At 45.5% G+C, this 16,072-nt stretch overlaps 1 protein-coding gene across 1 annotated transcript in view; it reads left to right on the top strand.

Annotated features, from left to right (window-relative positions):
• LOC147115718 (intestinal-type alkaline phosphatase-like) overlaps nucleotides 1-11,645 on the top strand; it is a 58,003-nt gene extending 46,358 nt beyond the window's left edge. The window contains 6 exon segments of the mRNA XM_085990209.1: nucleotides 1,359-1,382; nucleotides 1,385-1,473; nucleotides 1,475-1,497; nucleotides 2,694-2,884; nucleotides 6,982-7,098; nucleotides 10,080-11,645. Of these exon segments, the coding sequence (XP_085846335.1) occupies nucleotides 1,359-1,382; nucleotides 1,385-1,473; nucleotides 1,475-1,497; nucleotides 2,694-2,884; nucleotides 6,982-7,098; nucleotides 10,080-10,348 (713 nt within the window). The 3' untranslated portion in view covers nucleotides 10,349-11,645.
• The last annotated feature ends 4,427 nt before the right edge of the window (nucleotides 11,646-16,072 follow it).

Raw genomic sequence — 16,072 nt, forward strand, 5'->3', positions numbered from 1 at the left:
GGGGGAGGGGAGAGAGAGAGGGTGGGGGGAGGGGAGGGGAGAGAGAGAGAGAGAGAGGGTGGGGGAGGGAGAGAGAGAGAGAGGGGGAGGGGAGAGAGAGGGAGAGGGTGGGGGAGGGGAGAGAGAGAGGGTGGGGGGAGGAGAGAGAGAGAGGGTGCGGGGAGGGGAGCGAGAGAGGGTGGGGAGGGGAGCGAGAGAGGGTGGGGGGAGGGGAGCGAGAGAGGGTGGGGGGAGGGGAGCGAGAGAGGGTGGGGGAAGCGAGAGGGGGAGAGAGGGGAGGGGGAGAGGGTGGGGAGGGAGGGGGGAGGGCGGGGGGAGGGAGGGGGGAGGGCAGGGAGAGGGAGAGAGGGGGGGGAGGAGGGAGAGAGAGTAAAGCAGGGAGAGACAGGGGGAGGGAGAGAGAGAGGGTGAGGGAGGGAAAGAGTGAGGAGAGGGGGGAGGGAGAGTAAAGCAGGGAGAGACGGGGGAGGGAGAGAGAGGGTGAGGGAGAGAAAGAGTGAAGGGGTGGGACAGGGAGGGAAAGAATGAGGGGGTGGGAGAGCTTACCTTCTTCCTTCCTTCGCAGGGGTCCATCGGGCCACCTTCCCCCCCGTCGCGCTCTCTCTCTTCCCCCCCCAGTTTGCTCTCTCTCTTCCCCCCCCCAGTTGCTCTCTCTCTTCCCCCCCCCAGTCGCTCTCTCTCTTCCCCCCCCCAGTCGCTCTCTCTCTTCCCCCCCAGTCGCTCTCTCTCTTCCCCCCCCCCAGTCGCTCTCTCTCTTCCCCCCCCAGTCGCTCTCTCTCTTCCCCCCCAGTCGCTCTCTCTCTTCCCCCCCCCAGTCGCTCTCTCTCTTCCCCCCCCAGTCGCTCTCTCTCTTCCCCCCCCAGTCGCTCTCTCTCTTCCCCCCCCCGTCGCTCTCTCTCTTCCCCCCCCCCAGTCGCTCTCTCTCTTCCCCCCCCAGTCGCTCTCTCTCTTCCCCCCCCGTCGCTCTCTCTCTTCCCCCCCCAGTCGCTCTCTCTCTTCCCCCCCAGTCGCTCTCTCTCTTCCCCCCCCAGTCGCTCTCTCTCTTCCCCCCCAGTCACTCTCTCTCTTCCCCCCCAGTCGCTCTCTCTCTCTTCCCCCCCCAGTCGCTCTCTCTCTTCCCCCCCAGTCGCTCTCTCTCTTCCCCCCCCAGTCGCTCTCTCTCTTCCCCCCCCAGTCGCTCTCTCTCTTCCCCCCCCCAGTCGCTCTCTCTCTTTCCCCCCCCCAGTCGCTCTCTCTCTTCCCCCCCAGTTGCTCTCTCTCTCTCTTCCAACAACAACATGCCCTCGAAAAAGCCTCGGCACCGCCGGGCACTCCAGCTAGTAATGAATAAATTACATCATATCTTGTTTTGTTTTTAGGCTTGTTTGAACCCAAGGATATGAAATTGAGTTAAATCGAAATAAGACAATGGATCCATCTATTGTTGAACTGACTGAAAAAGCCATAAGAATTCTTAGTAAGAATCGCAAGGGATTTTTTCCTGTTTGTTGAAGATAAGTAGTTTAAACCTTTGTCATATTTGATAGAAAATATTGTAGTTTATAGTTTTCAGAATAATTGTACAGTCCTAAATCAGTACCCCAAAATATTTTTCATCTTCCTGTCATTGGAGTTGAACTAATTTTGTTCACTGTCAGTCTGGTAGTTAATACTCATAGATTAGTATAAATTGTTGATGATGATGCAAGACACCTTGGCATCATTAGTGACTGTGATGGAAATTGTTGTCATGGTTTTACATTTAAGTGCCAGTGCTGTATAATGGTTGCATTTATCAGCCAGTTTGGCACAATGAGTTGGAACACTGTCCCATCACCATTGGGGGCCTGGATTTGAATTTAGCCCAAACAGATGAGATAAAAGTCTATTCTTTATGATGACTATATGTTACTGGGCATGAATTCACAGGACAAATATTGCACTAAATTGACAAAGTCACCCCGAGAGCTGACCAGGGCTGGCAAGGTGACAAATGTAGTTTTCAGCAGACCTCCTAGAGCAGGAATGCTGAGTAATTTTTTTCCCTCCCTAGCCCAGGTCATCCTCTCATTGCTGCCTGAGCTGAGATCAGATAATTCAATATAGTTCAGGGATCGAAGGTGGAACCTTCCTTTTTAAAGTCTTGCATAACAGTACCAGAACTGAGAGGTTATACCCATCAGAAAAAAATTGAACAGGCTGGGGCTCTTATCTTTAGAAAAGAAAAGAAGACGAGTGACCTGAAAGAGGTCATTAAGATTATGAAAGGGTTTGATAGGGTAGACATAGAGGAGATGTCTCCACTCGTAGGTGAGTCTAAAACTAGGGGCCATAAATATACAATGGTTACTAATAAATCCAATTGGGAATTCAGGAGGAACTTTACCCAGAGAGTGGTTAGAATGTGGAACGCGCTACCAAAAGGAGTAGTTGAGGTGAACAGCATAGATGCAGTTAAGGGAAAGCTAGATAAACACATGGGGAGAAAGAAATAGAAGGTTATGCTGATAGAGTTAGATGAAGAGGGGTTGGAGGAGGCTTGTGTGGAGCATAAACTCTGGCATGGACCATTTGGGCCGAATGCCCTGTTTCTGTGCTGTAAATACTATGTAATTCTATGTAATATCACAGTTTGCTCTCCAACTTGACCGTATGCTGTATCTAAATTGGGGGTTCTTGAGTATGAAGTCAATTTTTATGTTTCATTTTTTAAGTGGGAGAATTGATCATGGACACCATGGTGGAACGGCGGTACAAGCTTTATCCGAAGCAGTTAAATTTGATGATGCTATTGAAAGAGCTGGTCACTTGACAAATTATTTAGACACCCTCAGTATTGTAACTGCAGATCATTCGCATATGTTCTCCTTTGGTGGATATACTCTTCGTGGCAATTCAATATTTGGTGAGTGTCAGTATGTTTCCTACATTGGTAAATGAAAGGCCTAATTGTACTTTGTGTTTGTGAATTTTATTTGAAAGGCTCCTGTGAAGCGCCTTGGGACGTTTTACTATGCTAAAGGCGCTATATAAATGTAAGTTGCTGTTATTGTTGAATGGAAAAATTGTTTTGAAAATTCAGTTGTTAAAAAGAAATTCAAAAAATGCTGCAATTCTACAAAAATATTGACAAACCAAAATTTCTCTTGAGTGTAAAGTTTGGTTTAATTTAAGAGGAAAAATTAGTGAAATCTATCAAAATATTGCTACAAATTTTGATGAGTAATAATCATTCGAAAACATGCTAGCATAGAACATTGGCATCTGATTTCATTGAAAATAAATTAGCAAATGATTTTGCTAACTCAGATTGTGAAAACTGATTATCGGCACAATTTTAACTTCAATTTTCTATCCAATATTGAGGGATGATATCCGCTGTGTGCTATGTGTAACAATCGTAAACACAATCTATATAAATTTCCTGATTTGCTTATATATATATTGTAATCATTAGGATTAATCCTGTGAAGCCTCCTTCAGACCAATCAATGTCAACTTTTTTGACAAAAATAACTTCTAAGTAGATTTCATTTAATAATTAAATATTAATGGTAAAAAATGATAGTCTTCCACACTCCAAAGGTCAGCGAGCCTCCTGAGGAGCTGGCCTCCAGCAGTGGCATGCAGGGATAAGCAGAGGAGCAGTTGAGTAACAGCTTGAGTAACAATTGAGCCAGCAGCAGTTCTGGGCCACCACATGGACCAATTTATAGAACTATACAGCAGCACTGTGTATTTTCTTTTTTTGGGGGGCGGAGGGAGAAGGAAAATAGTGTTCCCATACAAGATTCTGAAGGGGATTGACAGGGTAGATGCTGAGAGGCTTTTCCCCTGGCAGGAGTGTCTAGAACTAGGGGGCATAGTCTCAGGATAAGGGGTAGGCCATTCAAGACTGAGATGAGGAGGAATTTCTTCACTCAGAGGGTTGTGAATCTTTGGAATTCCCTGTCCCAGAGGGCTGTGGATGCTGAGTCTTTGGGCTCGAATTTCATCGGGCCGTTGAGGCGGGATTGGAGGCGTGTGGGGGTTAAAATCGCAAAATTGGGGGGCACGAACCCATCCCGCCCCCATGCCCATTTCACAGGAGGCGGGTACCTGACCTGTGCTGGGACCCGCCTCCCCGAGGCGGGAAGGGGATTAGTGCCAATTAACTGCCTGTTAACGGGTAGTTAACAGACAGTTTTTAGCCTAATCCCTATTTTTATCCCTGAAGTGTGGGCTTCCCGACGGCTCCAAACCACACCTAGTTAGCGAGGCGGACCGTCGGGCTGAAGGACTTGGAGCGTTCGAGGTGTCCGGTGTTCAGGTGAGTGATGGGTGCATAAGTGCAGAGGTAAGTGTGTTTGGTGTGTGTAAAGTGTTTAAATAAGTTTTACTTACCTTTACTTAATAATGCAGCCTTCCTTCCTTCAGGTCTCGGGAGTCCCTCATCTCACCAGCACAGAAAGCAGAATGGCCGCGAGCTGTCAAAATCTGCAGCCTCTGCTTTCTGTTCTGGAGAGATCTCTAAATTAGCCTGAGAGGAAGGAATTAACTTAGAGTACAGATTGTCAGTGTTTGACAGCTTCAAAGAGCTGTCAAACGCTGATATTTCATCTGTCAAAAGCTCTTGACAGATGAAATGTCAATCTGTGACATCACCTGTTGCCGGGTGGCCCTTAATTGGCCTGCTGAGCCCGCTGGGCGGGCTCAACAAGGTCAATCAAGGGAAAATCGAGTGAGTTGGCCACAACTCAATGGAGGCGGGACTACAACCCCAAAAGTTGGAGTCCCGCCTCCTACACGCCTCCATTGATAAAATCCAGCCCTTTGAGTATATTCAAGGCTGAGATAGATAGATTTTTGGACTCTAGGGGAATCAAGGGATACGGAGATGGGGCAGGAAAGTGGAGTTGAGGTCGATGATCAGCCATGATCTTATTGAACGGTGGAGCAGGCTCAAGGGGCTGCATGGCCTACTCCTGCTCCTATTTCTTATATTCTTATTTTCTAGTACGTATGTGTTAGAGGAAAATCCATGTGGAATAATCACCTATGGACTGTGGATGGAGCAGACTTGATGGATTAAATGACCTTTTCACACTGGATTTTCTTATATTGATTCACCTTTCAACAAGGCTTAACAGTCTTAACAAGCAACTTTTGGCTAACTTTCATTAACATATCTTAGTATGGGAGCAAGACTCAGAGCAGAGATAAAAAATCCTTTGAAGGCTTTTGCTAGTCTTGATCCTCTGTTGACTCACATTTACTTTTTTTTTAAACTTAACACCCATAGGAATAAGTGGGTCTAAGCTGTTTAGCCACCTAAAGATTTCTGCTTCAGCTTCACATGGTATTTGATTTTACACAATGACATAATTGATGAAAAGAACAATTTATATAATCAGAATTGAGATTGGCATGGTGTCTGTGATTTATGTAATGTTACACATGAGTGTTAAAGCTGATCATTTGACATTAACTGAAGCTGATGGATTAATAACATCTGGTTTAGAAGCTTAAATTTTACTTTGCAAATTTAGTTCATTTTGCATCATTGTTACCCTTATAATTGTTTGTATTTGATGTACAAAATAGTTTATTACTCTGATTGTATTTAGGTTTGTGTTAAAAGGATGCTTTAAATTGTTTCACTGTGTACCTAGACATTACATTTAGGTTACAATTCTGCTCATTAAAGGTCACTGGATGGAAAATCTGCACATACCATTATGGAAAAAACTGAACAGTATAAAATTCGTCTTGTAACACTCAGTTAAATTTAAGAAATAATTTGAAATTGGTATAAAAAGTTCTCATTAGAATATTATCCCCAATCGTACACACATGAAATACAATTTTTGCTGACCCTTTATTTACAAGACAGAATTTTAAAAGCTGACTATGAAATATAAAGAAGTTGAATTTACAAAACTTAAGTGGAAGGACGTTGTGGGAAGATTTAGGCCTAGAAATTGGGTTGGGGCGCCAAAGTGGCGCAAAAGTCGCCTGAGCGCAGGATTTAGCGCAGCGATCGGAGTAATTCCGATCGCCAGAAATTCAGTTTCAGTGCCGCTCGAGGGACACGGGGCGAGGCTCGAGGCGCTCCACGTCCCTCTTAGGGCGCTGAAACTGATTATCACAGTGCAACGTGCCGTAGCGCCACACGCTGTGGCACGGCACGCTACGGTACTGCAGGCCTTCCTCCCACTGTTAAGGGGGAGGTGCCTGCAACAGCGCGATCCCCGATCGCGAGTGCCGGCAAATGAGCCCGGCACCAAGGAGAAGTGCCGGGCTCTCGGGAAACAGCCGGCAATGCCGCGGGGGGGGGGGGGGGTGGTTAGGAGGCCGGGGATGGAGGTGCTGGCAGGCGGCCGCCGAAAAAGCGGCCGCCCCGCACCTCCACCTTAACTTGCGCCACTGCCGGCACAGTAAGGCCCCGTGAACTGGGCGCGGGTAGCGAGCGGCGCAACTGCGGCGTTCGCTACCAAATATCGCGAACGGGGCACGAATGGGGCGCTGCGCACACCGATGACGTCATCGGTGGCGGTGCAGCGCAAAAGCCTAACGCCACCATTAGCGCCCCTACTGAATATCGCGGGAGACGCAGCCAGTGGCGCTACAGCCACTGACTGCCTCTTTAGGCGCTAACAGGTGGCGCTACTCACCCAATTTCTCCCCCTTAGTGCTTTGCTTGTCCTCAGTCAATTTTGTGCTTTGTTTTTGAGCTATTTTTACTAAATTTAAATTAAATGTGAAACAAATGAGCTTAAAAGTTAAAATTTGTTCATTCAACAGTACAATTTATATTTTTGATACTAATACTGTTAAGTTGAACCAAAATACAGTGTTTGCTGATTGCGGCAACTCTTCTTGTGGTTCATACACAGGAAGGAAATGGAATTAGGTTTTGCTGTTAGTGTTGCTATAGCTACCATCAATTACTGACTGTATACATTGGTTAGGTAGCTGTGAATCAATGAATAATAAACAATATTTTCAAATATATTAATGTAGGACTGGCACCTGCATGGGCTCTGGATGAAATGCCATATACAAGTATCTTGTATGGAAATGGACCTGGTTTTGCAATTGTAAATGGCAATCGACCAAACATAAGCTCAATTAACTATGGTAAGAAAGTCTGAATTTTATATTTGTTATTGCTTTATAGATTAAGATGAACATTATAGTATTTAGATGCTACATTGATTGTGCTGCACTAATTCTATCCAACTGACAGTATTCATTAAGACACGTTAAAGCCTGTTGATATTGCTAATACATATTAACATTCATAATAATTTTGAGACACAAGTACAGGTTGAATAGTTTGAAGTTGAGTTAATTTCAGAATAAAAACTGCTCTTGCTTCCAGAGGATTTTATCTGGCACTGCAATACAATAAAGCAACTAGTGTGAATTTCCATATACTAGTGGATTTCCTTGGCTTTGTAATTGGAAAGCTAGAACAAATCAAATTTCTCTCAGAGTGCATTTGTGATGTTGTGGATAAAGATATGGAGATTTGCAGCTTCTGGAGTTTATGAAGCTCCATCTAGTGGTAGATGTATGTAGTTTCAGACATGTCTGTAACAGAATGGTGGCGCCGATTATAACTAGTGAACATGGTGTACCGGCGGTAATTGCATCAAGGGGGAAAGAGACAAGGAGAAGGAAGGGGACAAGGAGGAGGATGCGTAGAAAAGCGGGCGGAGAGGAGAAGTGGGAGGAAAGGTGGAATTGGGACTTGAAGAATGTGGAGGCGGTAAAGGAAGGTTGGGAGAGGGAGAAATGGGAGAGAGGAAGGGGAAGGATATGGGATGGGGAGCGGGACAGACCCAGGATAGGGAGAGGAGCTTTGGGCTGGCAAATACACTAAGTGGTTGGGTGAGGGCGGGAAATTAACTTAGTTGGTGGATTGAGTAGGATACAATACTCACTGAAGAGTGGGAAGTGCCTCCAAATACCGCGGTGGAGGGATTACTGTGGCCTTGACAGGCACAGGACCTTATCTTGTTATATCTTTGTAGGTCCAGTAAGTTGCAAACTGACTTGAATGGAGACGCAAATAACATTTTGTGGCCAGTCCAGCCATAGCAAGGTGACTGTAAAAGAGGATGAGCAGAAATGATTGCCAGCAGTGGGTGGGGTTGGGCTGGGTCTGAGTGACAGTGGAGCAGAGGTGCAATCACTTTCACCAACTCAGTGCCGTTTTTGCAATGATAGCAGCATAGTGGCCGGTTCTCTTGGTCCAGTTAGATGCAAGGAATTAGCCTTGAAGGTCAAGCAGGACAGTACTGTAGAGTGTGCATTTTGGACAGAAAGCAAGTGGGGTGGCAATGGATCAATCTGGAGCTGCAGATCAATTCACTAAAATCATTTTACTATTTGAACTTAGCTATACCTTTTAAAGGTATATTACTTTTTGTTACTGGTATTTATTTTACTTGTTTCTGCATAATAGGGTGATGCAGTGCTGAGCAATTTATTAATTTCACTCTATCCACTGAAAACTATGAAATGTGAACATTTGGAAACCAAGAAAACTATCCAATATTGTATGTACTGTTGTTAAAACAGGTTACATGTTGAGCTTGACTGTTACTTTAACCTAGCAGAACAATACTTTTTGATGAAACTGATGACAATTGATCACTTATGTGCCTCGCTGAAGGTAAGCATGCAGGTGCAGCAGGCGGTTAAGAAGGCAAATGGTATGTTGGCCTTCGTAGCGAGAGGGTTTGAGTACAGGAACAAGGATGTCTTGCTGCAGTTGTACAGGGCCTTGGTGAGACCACATTGTGAGTATTGTGTGCAGTTTTGGTCGCCTTATCTGAGGAAGGATGTTCTTGCCATGGAAGGAGTTCAGCGAAGATTCACCAGGCTGATACCTGGGATGGCAGGAATGACGTATGAGGAGAGATTGGGATGATTGGGCTTGTACTCGCTGGGGTTTAGAAGAATGAGAGGGGATCTCATTGAAACTTATAAAATTCTGACAGGACTGGACAGACTAGATGCAGGAAGGATGTTCCCGATGGTCGGGGAGTCCAGAACCAGGGGTCACAGTCTAAGGATAAGGGGTAGGCCTTTTAGGACAGAAATGAGGAGGAATTTCTTCACCCAGAGAGTGGTGAACCTGTGGAATTCTCTACCACAGAAGGCAGTAGAGGCCAATATATTAAATATATTCAAGAAGGAGTTGGATATATTTCTTAAGGCTAAAGAGATCAAGGGGTATGGGGAGAAAGCAGGGACCGGGTACTGAACTTGGATGATCAGCCATGATTGCATTGAATGGCGGAGCAGGCTCGAGGGGCCGAATGGCCTACTCCTGCTCCTATCTTCTATGTTTCTATGTTTGCTCTGTCAGTGACTGACAAGGCTATGGTCCTTCTATAGACATGAGCTTTAAAAAGTGGCTTAGTAATATTTCATCTGAGACCTGAGCTTGAATGTTGCCTAGACTAATAGAATGAAAGTCTCCTTCCTCCAACAGCGGTGGGAGTCATAAGTAAAATGTTTTGGGTAGTCACATTTCTCCATTAGGTGTGAGTCTAAAGTACAAAACGCATCATAATTCAGCACTAATCTGTTACTTTTACACGATAAGGCCAAATGACTGGCTCACGTAGCAAATAGTAATGTCCTACTGATGGAATTTCTTCTAAGGTAGGCTTGAAGCACATGTTCCATATGGTGACCGGATAATCATATTTTAATATAATTTCTAATCCAAGATGTGATTGTTTAGCAAAATGGTGCAGATGCAACAACTTTCATTCATATAATGCCTTTAACATAATAAAATGTCCCAAAGTGCTTTACAGAAGTGCTGATAACTAAATACGAAGCAGTGGCGATAGAAGTATTAGAACTGGTAACCACAAAGTTTTGATGAGGCTTTTGAAGAAGGGGAATTTATGGAGAGCATTCTGGAGACTAGGGCTGAAGATTATGCAGCTGAAAATGGAGTGGAGCAAAGCAGGGATGTATAAGGCTGAGTTTGAAGAGCGGCGGGCACATGCAAAAACATGGGGTTGAAGGAGGTTACACAGGTTGGGAGGTGTTAAACAATGGAGGAATATAATGAGATTTTCTGTCTTTTGCAGCGAACAAAACTTACGAGCAACAAGCTGCTGTTCCATTGAGTTCAGAAACTCATGGAGGGGAAGATGTGCCGATTTATGCTAAAGGTCCCATGGCTTATCTGTTCCACAGAACGCATGAGGAGAATTATATTGCTCATGTGATTGCATATGCTTCTTGCATTGAACCATACAAAGAGTGTCCACCAAATCCCAACAACGATGGATCGTCACTCCAGCCTATGAATCTTCTCAGTATTTTACCAGTGACACTTTATTTACTCAAATATTAAATAATCTTTAACTTGTGTGTAGAATTAAAAAGAGTATACAAGGATAATTGAATAGTATAGCAATCAATGCTAGATCATATGGACTCCTATTCTGCTTTCTGATTTGTAGTTGCCTGTGTTTGTTTTGTTGCCCTTTTAGAAAATGGGCACCACATTAGCCTGTTTCTATTCTGCCAGCTCCTCCCAGGTATTCACTGAGTCCCTCCTTTCTTGGTTCTCAGTGTCCACCTGCTCCTGATATCTAGTCCCTGTATGTCTTTGGGTTGTATTTTCCTCCACTATCCCACCCAGGCTAAGCCGAGACCTACAAAAACTGTTGCTCACTTCTTCATTGGACCCCTTCTTCCCCTTTAACTACTCTAACTATCTCCTTGGATGGTGCGGTGGTTCTGCTTCAGCACTGCTGGATCCTCTTCTTCAACAGTGATGGACTCCCTCTTTCTTTTAATTTGTTCTTGAGTGTACTTATTGCCCATCCATAGGCCACGATTTCTCCATCGGAGGTGGGATCGCGGCGGGAGAGGTCGTTCGCAGGTCCCGCTCTTGCCTCCAGCCGCTCTGTGAAAAGGATTTTCCTCTGATTAGGCTTGTTAAGTCCGCCCTGTGCGTTTGCTGGCCAATTAAAAGGAAACGGGTCTGATTATGTCATTTGATGAAGAGTCATCAGCCGGTTTCCTGAAAGGGACCATGGCCACATTCATTTTGACATTTGTGCTGTCAGTGTTCTACAGCATTGAGGTGCTGCAAACACTGACAAGCACTGCACAAAGGTGCACGGCTGCTCCCAGGCTCCCGCATGACTCCCTCCATATGCTTATGGAGGGAGTCACAGCACGCATGGAGGTTCTTTTCCCTTCCAAGGGCGGAAGAGACCTCCCCAGGAGACCAACGCAGCCTGGTTGCATATTGCACAGGAGGGCACAAGCAGGGATGTGGTCAGGAGGACCTGGGTGCAGTGGCGCAAGCCTTTCATTGATCTCAGAATATCGCAAAACGCTACTGCAAATCCACACCCAACCTCATCCTGCTGTGCCACTCATCACATCCCCATCACTCTTCCTTCTCTACCCTACTCCTGCACATCCTTATTCACACCAACTTATCTTGTACCTCCGCCCATCCCTCTCTATCTACATTATCACTTCCCCATCGCAATAGCCACCCCTCACACTCACCCTCATCCTAGTGCAATCATACCAACTAACAACACACAAGGGTAGGCACTTGGGTGTTTTATGCAATGTTCATGTAAATTTTCTTGTAATGTGTTGTGCAACATTAAAATCTATATTTTCAACACTTTACCTTATTGGACAGATCTGTGCTCACCTTTGGAAGTGTTTTAGTGAGTTCCAGTGAATGTTGAGAGATAACTGCCCCCGCCCCCCGCCCCCCCCCCCCCCCGCCCCCCACCCACAATTGGGGTGAGTGTGAAATGAATGGCTTGGACATTGTAGGGATGTTTTATGGTGCTGGTGTGGGGTGGTGTCAACCTGGCGCACCATGTGGCAACCAGGGTGTACAGCGTCAAGTGAAGTAAATCTAGCCATGGTGACGTCATCGCTGGCCTCCTGGGCAGCAATGTTGTCGGGTGCTGATGTCGTGTGCAGCATCAAGTGATTGCGGAGAAGGTTGGTATTGTTGTTGGTGATGTTGGTGTTGGGGCTGATCATGGAGGTATTCAAAGGACCAAGGTGAGATTTTTTCAAGGGCATCGATGTTGCTGGAATAGACGGCAGCTGAAGTGCAGATGACAGAAGCGATCTGCCAATGGTGAGACAGCTTGCTCCAAGGAGGTGACAGTGGATAGAGAGTTTGCTCCAAACACTTCCAAACTGCATACAGCTCAAAAGTGTCTTCCAAGTCCTGAAGGCTCAAATTTCTGACATTTGAAAGTGAACAGCTGTGAAATGGTAGCTTTCATAACACTTTTGCAGCTGACACCTATTCACAGCAATGGGGAGACATAGAGAACCCGACCTACTTACCTGACGTGACGTCTGAACGTCGGGAATCTCGATTAAAAAAGTGGAAAAATAGAAATAGGCTGGAAAAATAGTAGTTAACAAGCATTTAACTAACTTAAATGCTTCCCCTGCTGCTTGGCGTTGGGTCTGTTCTGAAATCTCAGACCTTACACTTTGGAAACTTACATGGAGGCGGGTTCCCAACCCGGTCAATCATTCCAATTTTGACAGCGGACCCGCCTCCAAACCCGCACTCTGAGCGCCAGCAAAATTCAGCCCATAGTCTCCCTGAGGGCATTAAGACTCAACCACATAGTGTGGGACTGGAGTCACTTGTAAACCGGGTAGGGTTGTCACGTTTCCTTCTCTGAAGGACATTAGTGAACCAGTTAAGTGTTGATGACAACCCTACAGCTTTCATGCTAATTTTCTGATGCCACAAGTTACCTGATTTATAGATTTCAATTACATAACTTGGCTTGGCATGATTTGAACTCTCAACCTCTGGATTACCAGCCCAGTATCATAACGACTTGGGAGCCCACTCTGCATGTTTATGGAAATGTGACAGGTTCACAGTGGGGTCGGAGGAGCAGGCAGAAGTCTGCTGCTCCACATTAAAGAGAAGAACTCCGCCAAATGTGTTCATACCTACCTATTTACTATCTTCCACTCAACAATTTGACTTGTTGGGAATCGACTTTCCTTCCTGCCATCCTCTCCATATATCTAGTTTAAATTATTATTAATAGCTGTCTCAATGCTCCTTGCAAGTCTTGTGGCTTCTGTTTTGCTTAGATGCAGCCCATCTCCCTTGTGCCAGTCCAAAGCTCGAGTCAGTACAAAGAAGGTTCACTCGGTTAATCCCGGGGATGAGGGGATGGACATATGAGGAGAGGTTGAGTAGATTGGGACTCTACTGATTGGAGTTCAGAAGAATGAGAGGCGATCTTATTGAAACATATAAGATTGTGAAGGGGTTGGATCGGGTGGATGCGGGGAGGATGTTCCCGATGATGGGTGAAACTAGAACTAGGGGGCATAGTCTTAGAATAAGGGGCTGCTCTTTCAAAACTGAGATGAGGAGGAACTACTTCACTCAGAGGGTGGTAGGTCCATGGAATATGCTGCCCCAAAAAGCTGTAGAAGCTACATCATTACATAAATTTAAAACAGAAATAGACAGTTTCCTAGAAGTAAAGGAAATTAAGGGTTACGGGGAGCGGGCAGGAATTTGGACATGAGTCTAGGTTCGGATCGGACATGGCCCTGTGGGTAGCGGAGTGGGCCCAGGGGCCGTGTAGCCTGATGCTGCTCCTATTTCGTGTGTCTAATTCTGTTAGATTCAGGAGATGGTTCTGTGATAGTAGATTGGCGGTTAGGATCAGATCAGCCATGATCTTATTGAATGGCGGAGCAGGCTCGAGGGGCCGATTGACCTACTCCTGCTCCTATTTCTTATGTTCTTATGTTATGTTCTTATTCTGTGCTGAAGATATTCCTAGTTACTTATGAAAGTAACATGATTATTTTCACAGGTTGTCTCTGGAAATAGTTATAATTGATTTTATTTATAAAGATTATTCGGCTGTTTTCATAAAAAATCATGATTATGTTTCATTTTATAAAGAGACCACAGAAATGTTAAGAATGTATTGGTCTTCTGGCAGTTTGTTGATGCACAACACCACACAGTGGTAAGATCTTGTCCTAGAAATTTGTGGTCACCACGCAAGTTGCTGGTGTCACCGTGGCCTAGGTTTAACGGCTGCTGAAAATGGTCACGGCGGTAGGAGAGAATAATTCGAGCTGTGGACTAAAGATTTTTAGCCCACCGTATAACGCCCTCCTGGTGGCGTTAGTGCAGGCATTCAGAAGCGGTGTTCCATCTTTCAACAGCCTCTGGAAGTGAGGCAATGAGTTCGCTAAGCATTGTGGAACAGAAAAAGGGTCATGCATTAAAAGGGCAATGCCTTCTGAACTGATAAAAATTAAAATGAAGTGAAACAATGCAGTTTTCAGCCTTTAGAAACATAGAAGATAGGAGCAGGAGTAGGCCATTCGGCCCCTCGAGCCTACTCCGCCATTCAATGAGATCATGGCTGATCATCCAAATTCAGTACCCTGTGCCTGCCTTCTCCCCATATCCCTTGATCCCTTTAGCCTTAAGAAATATATCTAACTCCTTCTTGAATATATTTAATGAATTGGCCTCCACTGCCTTCTGTGGTAGAGAATTCCACAGGTTCACCACTCTCTGGGTGAAGAAATTCCTCCTCATCTCTGTCCTAAATGGCCTACCCCTTATCCTTAGGCCGTGACCCCTGGTTCTGGACTCCCTGGCCATCGGGAACATCCTTCCTGCATCCAGTCTGTCCAGTCCTGTTAGAATTTTATAAGTTTCAATGAGATCCCCTCTCATTCTTCTAAACTCCAGCGAGTATAAGCCCAATCGACCCAATCTCTCCTCATACGTCATTCCTGCCATCCCAGGTATCAGTCTGGTGAATCTTCACTGCACTCCCTCCATGGCAAGAACATCCTTCCTCAGATAAGGCGACCAAAACTGCACACAATACTCAAGATGTGGTCTCACCAAGGCCCTGTACAACTGCAGCAAGACATCGTTGTTCCTGTACTCAAACCCTCTAGCTACGAAGGCCAACATACCATTTGCCTTCTTAACCACCTGCTGCACCTGCATGCTTACTTTCAGCGACTGGTGCACAAGGACACCCAGGTCTCGTTGCACTTCCCCTTCTCCCAATCTATTGCCATTCAGATAATAATCTGCCTTCCTGTTTTTGCCACCAAAGTGGATAACCTCGCATTTATCCACATTATACTGCATCTGCCATGCTTCTGCCCAATCATCCAACCTGTCCAAATTATATTGGCGTTTCTCGGCATCCTCCTCACAGCACACACGCCCACCCAGCTTTGTGTCGTCTGCAAACTTGGAGATATTACATCTAGTTCCCTTGTCTAGATCATTTATATATATTGTGAATAGCTGGGGTCCTCGGACCGATCCCTGCGGTACCCCACTAGTCACTGCCTGCCACTCGGAAAAAGAGCCGTTTATTCCAACTCTTTGCTTCCTGTCTGCCAACCAGTTCTTTATCCAAGTCAGTACCTTGCCACCAATCCCATGTGCCTTAACTTCACGCTAATCTCTTATGAGGGACCTTATCGAAAGCCTTCTGAAAGTCCAAATACACCACATCCACTGGTTCTCCCTTATCTATTCTACCAGTTACATCCTCAAAAAATTCCAATAGATTAGTCAAGCACGAATTTCCTTTTGTAAATCCATGTTGACTTTGTCCGATCCTGTCACTGTTTTCCAAGTGCTCTGCTATTACATCTTTTATAATGGACTCTAGCATTTTCCCCACTACCAATGTCAGGCTGATAATTCCCCGTTTTCTCTCTACCACCTTTTTTGAATAGTGGGGTAACATTAGCTACCCTCCAATCCATGGGAACTGTTCCAGAGTCTATCGAATTTTGGAAGATGCCTTTACTGCCTTTTAAAAAAAATTAACATTAAAAAGTCCCATTTGTGAATATTCAGCTCTTCAAGCTGAATTCCCTTCCGCACCTCAAAAAATGGGAAAAGTTCTTCAGCGCTAACATAAATGGCTTAACAAGCCAGGGAAGGGGCACCCAGGGTCTTGCACGCAGCACTCCAGCTTTGTGCAGGGGGGTCAACGCAAGAGAGATCCTCTGCCCACAGGGGCCAGGAAGCCCTCCA

Source organism: Somniosus microcephalus, chromosome 6 (genome assembly GCF_052327205.1).
Source record: "Somniosus microcephalus isolate GS21.2 chromosome 6, FLI_Smic_1.0, whole genome shotgun sequence".
Classification (NCBI taxonomy): domain Eukaryota; kingdom Metazoa; phylum Chordata; class Chondrichthyes; order Squaliformes; family Somniosidae; genus Somniosus; species Somniosus microcephalus.